The 4,078-nt window shown below is 35.3% G+C and overlaps 1 protein-coding gene across 1 annotated transcript; it reads right to left on the bottom strand.

Annotated features, from left to right (window-relative positions):
- Positions 1 to 218: 218 nt before the first annotated feature.
- Positions 219 to 3,690, bottom strand: LOC145054783 (putative serine/threonine-protein kinase SIS8). The gene is made up of 11 exons (XM_079003041.1): positions 3,069 to 3,690; positions 2,814 to 2,854; positions 2,325 to 2,393; positions 2,150 to 2,250; positions 1,929 to 2,007; positions 1,757 to 1,855; positions 1,616 to 1,684; positions 1,294 to 1,343; positions 1,128 to 1,209; positions 731 to 825; positions 219 to 634 (listed from the first exon to the last, which is right to left on the bottom strand). The coding sequence occupies exons 1-11, from the start codon at positions 3,688 to 3,690 to the stop codon at positions 538 to 540; spliced, it is 1,404 nt and encodes a 467-aa protein (XP_078859167.1). The 3' UTR covers positions 219 to 537.
- Between the last annotated feature and the right edge of the window lie 388 nt (positions 3,691 to 4,078).

Raw genomic sequence — 4,078 nt, 5'->3', positions numbered from 1 at the left:
ATGAACCGTAACCGAACGGAAAAACCGAATATTTTACCAGTTTGGTTAACCAAACCAAAAAAAAGTCAAAAAATCCGGTTTGGTTAATCTGAAAATCAGTACGATTCTTCGGTTTTTAGGTTTGTTTTTTCGGTTTCGGATATTTTGGATAAGCAAACTCAAACAAACCTAAAAACCCCTAAGTTATTATACACTCATAACTACGGAAATTCGTTGGTATACACTCTTCCTCCCTTTAGGAGGATTTTGTTGTGAAATCACTTTGTGCAAAAACGAATGGGGGAATTTCTCTAACATTTCTTTGTCAGTCTCTTACGTAAGACTCACCCCAAAATAATTTTGCTTCCACTTCACTAATACCAACTTGATTACTTTATTTCGATGCTTCTTTGTCCTTCTTTCAAGGACAAGCCCCCACTCTTCTGTGAGTTGTTTCTTTTTGTCCACCCCAGGTATGACTTTATCCTCCATTGCGAAGAGCTTTCGTGTATAGCACATGTGGAATCTTTAAGTTTATTTAGTATTTCTTGGAATGTTTTATGGTTCCTTTCTCCTGCGTTCAACCACATACTTCCTTTGCAAATCTTTAAGCTTATTTATTATTTCTTGGAATGTTGGCCGGGATTGTGGCTCACTGATCATAGAAAAGAAAATCGATCCCCCATCAATTGTAAAGGATATTTTAAACATGTCAATATTAGTCTAACTTTTTCATCAGAAAGAGACCAACCTGCACCAACAACTTTCGATTAGAAAAGCCCACAGTGGATCAACATCTTTTGGAATCTCCAGTCGTCGATTCATGAACCCTACGGCTCCAATAACCTACAAGTATCATACGTAAAACTGTAGTTTGCATTTCACCCTTTTGGGACCTCAAGAAGCAAAGACATGCACATTGACTTTTGATGAAGCCAGCGAAACAACCTTAAACATCAAGCTTGATTTAAAACTTTACTCTTTCTTAAGGCAAAATATATTGTGTTTGGCCTTGAAAGTTGAAGCAAAAAATATTGAATATCAAACTTATACCATTTATGTATATTTTGTGCTTTTAGAATATGTTGTGTTTGGTCTTGAAAGTTGGAAGCAAAAAATAATGAATTTCATACTTGAGAATAGCATACCTGCATCGGATTAAGATCATTCCAAGGGATCTTCCCGGTGGTAATTTCCCACAACACCACACCATAGCTGTATACATCAGACCTAAAGATTGCCAACAAACAAACCAAATATTGGATTCCAAAATTCATGAAAAAAAAAATTCTTTCTCCTCATACACAGACTTACTTTTCATCCGTGTCCTCGTTACGTAGGATCTCAGGTGCCATCCATTGAGGCTACAAAAAGGAACAAGAAATCAGTCAAGCCAACATCTTGTTTTCTGAAGTCAAATCTAGCCCCTTTAACCTCAAAGTTTAATTGTATTTTGTGTTAATTGTGCCCTTCATGTACTAATATAAACAAAACTCTATGCCGTTGATAAAATTTCATTTTGTGAGTCCCATTTTCTTGGTTCAAGAAAAAAAGATGAAACCAAAAAAAAGGCTTCTTCATTGTTATTTTTGGAACAAATTAGGGGAGCCTATATCCAGAAAGAATATTGAAATACCGTTCCTCTCCCCGACTTTGTTTTGAGGTACGTGTGATGTTTGACACGAGAGAGACCAAAGTCACCAACCTAAAAGATCATATTATTAGCAATAAAAACAAAGAAAATGCCACACGAGAATAAAGGGTAGTCAAAGCATACCTTCACTGTCCAATTCTTATCCACAAGAAGATTTGAAGACTTCAAATCGCGGTGAACAATGGGTGGGTTGCAACGATGAAGATAATTCATGCCTCGTGCCTTGAGAGAATCACAAATAAGACAAACAACTCAAAAGAAAGATGGAAAAGATGATAATTAGCATGCTACTTACTATATCCATGGCCATATGGAGACGACGTTTCCAATCTAATTGGGTTGTATTTCGCTGAAGTATCCGAAACAGACTTCCACTACGCAACATAAGTCAATTTATAAAAGGAGTATTGTATACATGCACTTTAATCAAATAGTCAATTGAGATTATTTATGCATATTGTCATACGTTTTCATAAAAAAGATACATTGCAAATTTTATTGGATTAAAGAACCAACCGGGGAAGGAACTCTGTGACAATGCATAGATGTGGAGTTGATGTCACCGAACCCATGAAGAGCAAAATATTTGGATGTCGAAGCTTTTTCATGATAGATACCTTGAAAAAAGAAACATAATAGTTAGATGCAACTTAAGCACTCACACGTTATATGCATTAATGAAAATAGTTACCTCCTGCTTAAATGATACCATCACATCATCTGGATACTCTTGATATTCAAATAACTTGATCGCAACATCCTGTATACATAAATTGACATTTTACATTCATTTTCCATCCTTTTCTTAAATAATATAAAAGCATCCGTGTAACTCTTTTAAGCATACTCTCTTTCGAAAAAAAAACTCTTTTAAGCATACTAAAATCTCAATCCCACAAGTGGGCAAAACCGGTAGTGGCAGATTAGTTTATTGTCTATACAAGGGGTAGAATAATTGTTTTTTTTTTTTACTTTTCTTACACTAGACTTTCCTTTTAAAGGATATGCAAGTGCATACCCAACAGACCATGAACCTGTACACCAAGGTTCCTCAGCTAATTTGCGAAAGCCTTGCATTTTTTTAAGAAAGTTTCAGTAGTCCATTAACTAAAAGAAAAACGAAATCACCGAACAATACTCTCCACAAGAGATATAATCAAGTGAGAGATAGAGAACATACTGATCCATACCACAGTGCACGATATACAGTCCCAAATGAACCTGCCAAAATATATGTGAAACATAAAATATCAAAAGATTGCATAAATAATAAAAGACTACATGTATAATTCTATCCCTGCATAAGTGGGATAAGGGTAAGGAGGTGGGAATCCATAAGAAAGGTCTCATGTTATCAAATCCTCCCACAAGATTTCGATAATATTACTTGTATAGTTTGATAGTTTTTCAAATGACTACAATACCCTTTTGTTACCTTGTCCAATCTGTTCTTTTGTTATCAAATCCTCCCACACGATTTCGTAATTGAAGCTATCAGTTTCCCTCTCCACTTTGATGATGGCATTGTTTTTTATGCTCGTAATGTTGCTAGAGCTATTTGAGTTACTTGTAATACTTCTACTAACATGTAATGAAGAAAACAACAACCCTAAAGCCTCAATTTTGTTATTATTCTTGTTGGTAGTTTCCAATAGTTTAAGGTCTAGTTTGGAGGAAGCATAAGAACTCATTTGTAGACAAGGCTCCTGTTCGTAAATGATATCCAACCGTTGCCAACCAAACCGACCAAAAATAGTATCAAAAGACTCTACTCTTACGTTTCCTTTATGTGACCATGCACTTGTTTTTTTACCCATCCATGCATCTGCTTTTGAAGAAAAAATCTTGTGGATCCCTGGTTTCTTTTCACTCTTGTATCCATAATCTATCGTGAGTTTTCTGGTAAAATGATCTTCTGCGCTTTTGGAGGAAAAAAAATCTCCAAATGGAGACGAAATATTTCCCCTTGTGGTGCTTGCTTTACTATGATCATACGCGACATCAATCCCATCTTCATGATTAGTGTAGTTGTCTCCCGTCTTCATTTTCATCTTCATCTTTGAAGCCTGCTCAAATGTTTTCGAAGTAACAAGAATTAATCAAGTAAATCTGCACACTTTTTTTTTGGTTTTTGTTGATGTATATCTAATACATCTTATCCATATCTCATTGTATTCAAATGTATTTAATGTTTAAGCCTTATATGATTGTTAGTTTATTTCCTGATAAGAACTCTTAATGTATAAGTATTGAGATCGTGATGAATACAATGATAAATTGAATCGTTCAGTTATCTGTGTTGATTCTTTCATGGTATCAGAGGTTTGAAACAAACCTAACACCAAGCCTGGAGGAGACACTAGAGGCACAAGAGGAGGCGGAAACACAACTCCTAAGATCGAATCCTATTCTCCGTTTTATCTAGGTCGACAAGATTGCCTTCGA

This window comes from Lactuca serriola, chromosome 1, assembly GCF_051521515.1.
Source record: "Lactuca serriola cultivar US96UC23 chromosome 1, Lser_US96UC23_V15, whole genome shotgun sequence".
Classification (NCBI taxonomy): Eukaryota; Viridiplantae; Streptophyta; class Magnoliopsida; order Asterales; family Asteraceae; genus Lactuca; species Lactuca serriola.
Note: the sequence above shows the minus strand (reverse complement) of the source record. Positions and strands in the feature narration are given on the sequence as shown.

Excerpts from the sequence above, each read along its gene's own strand:
- LOC145054783 (XM_079003041.1), bottom strand. The coding sequence starts at position 3,690 with ATGAAGATGAAAATGAAGACGGGAGACAACTACACTAATCATGAAGAT. Across the intron at positions 2,394-2,813 it reads GTGCACTGTGGTATGGATCA|GATGTTGCGATCAAGTTATT; the intron begins GTATGTTCTCTA and ends TTATGTATACAG. Across the intron at positions 2,008-2,149 it reads GTCACAGAGTTCCTTCCCCG|TGGAAGTCTGTTTCGGATAC; the intron begins GTTGGTTCTTTA and ends TATGTTGCGTAG.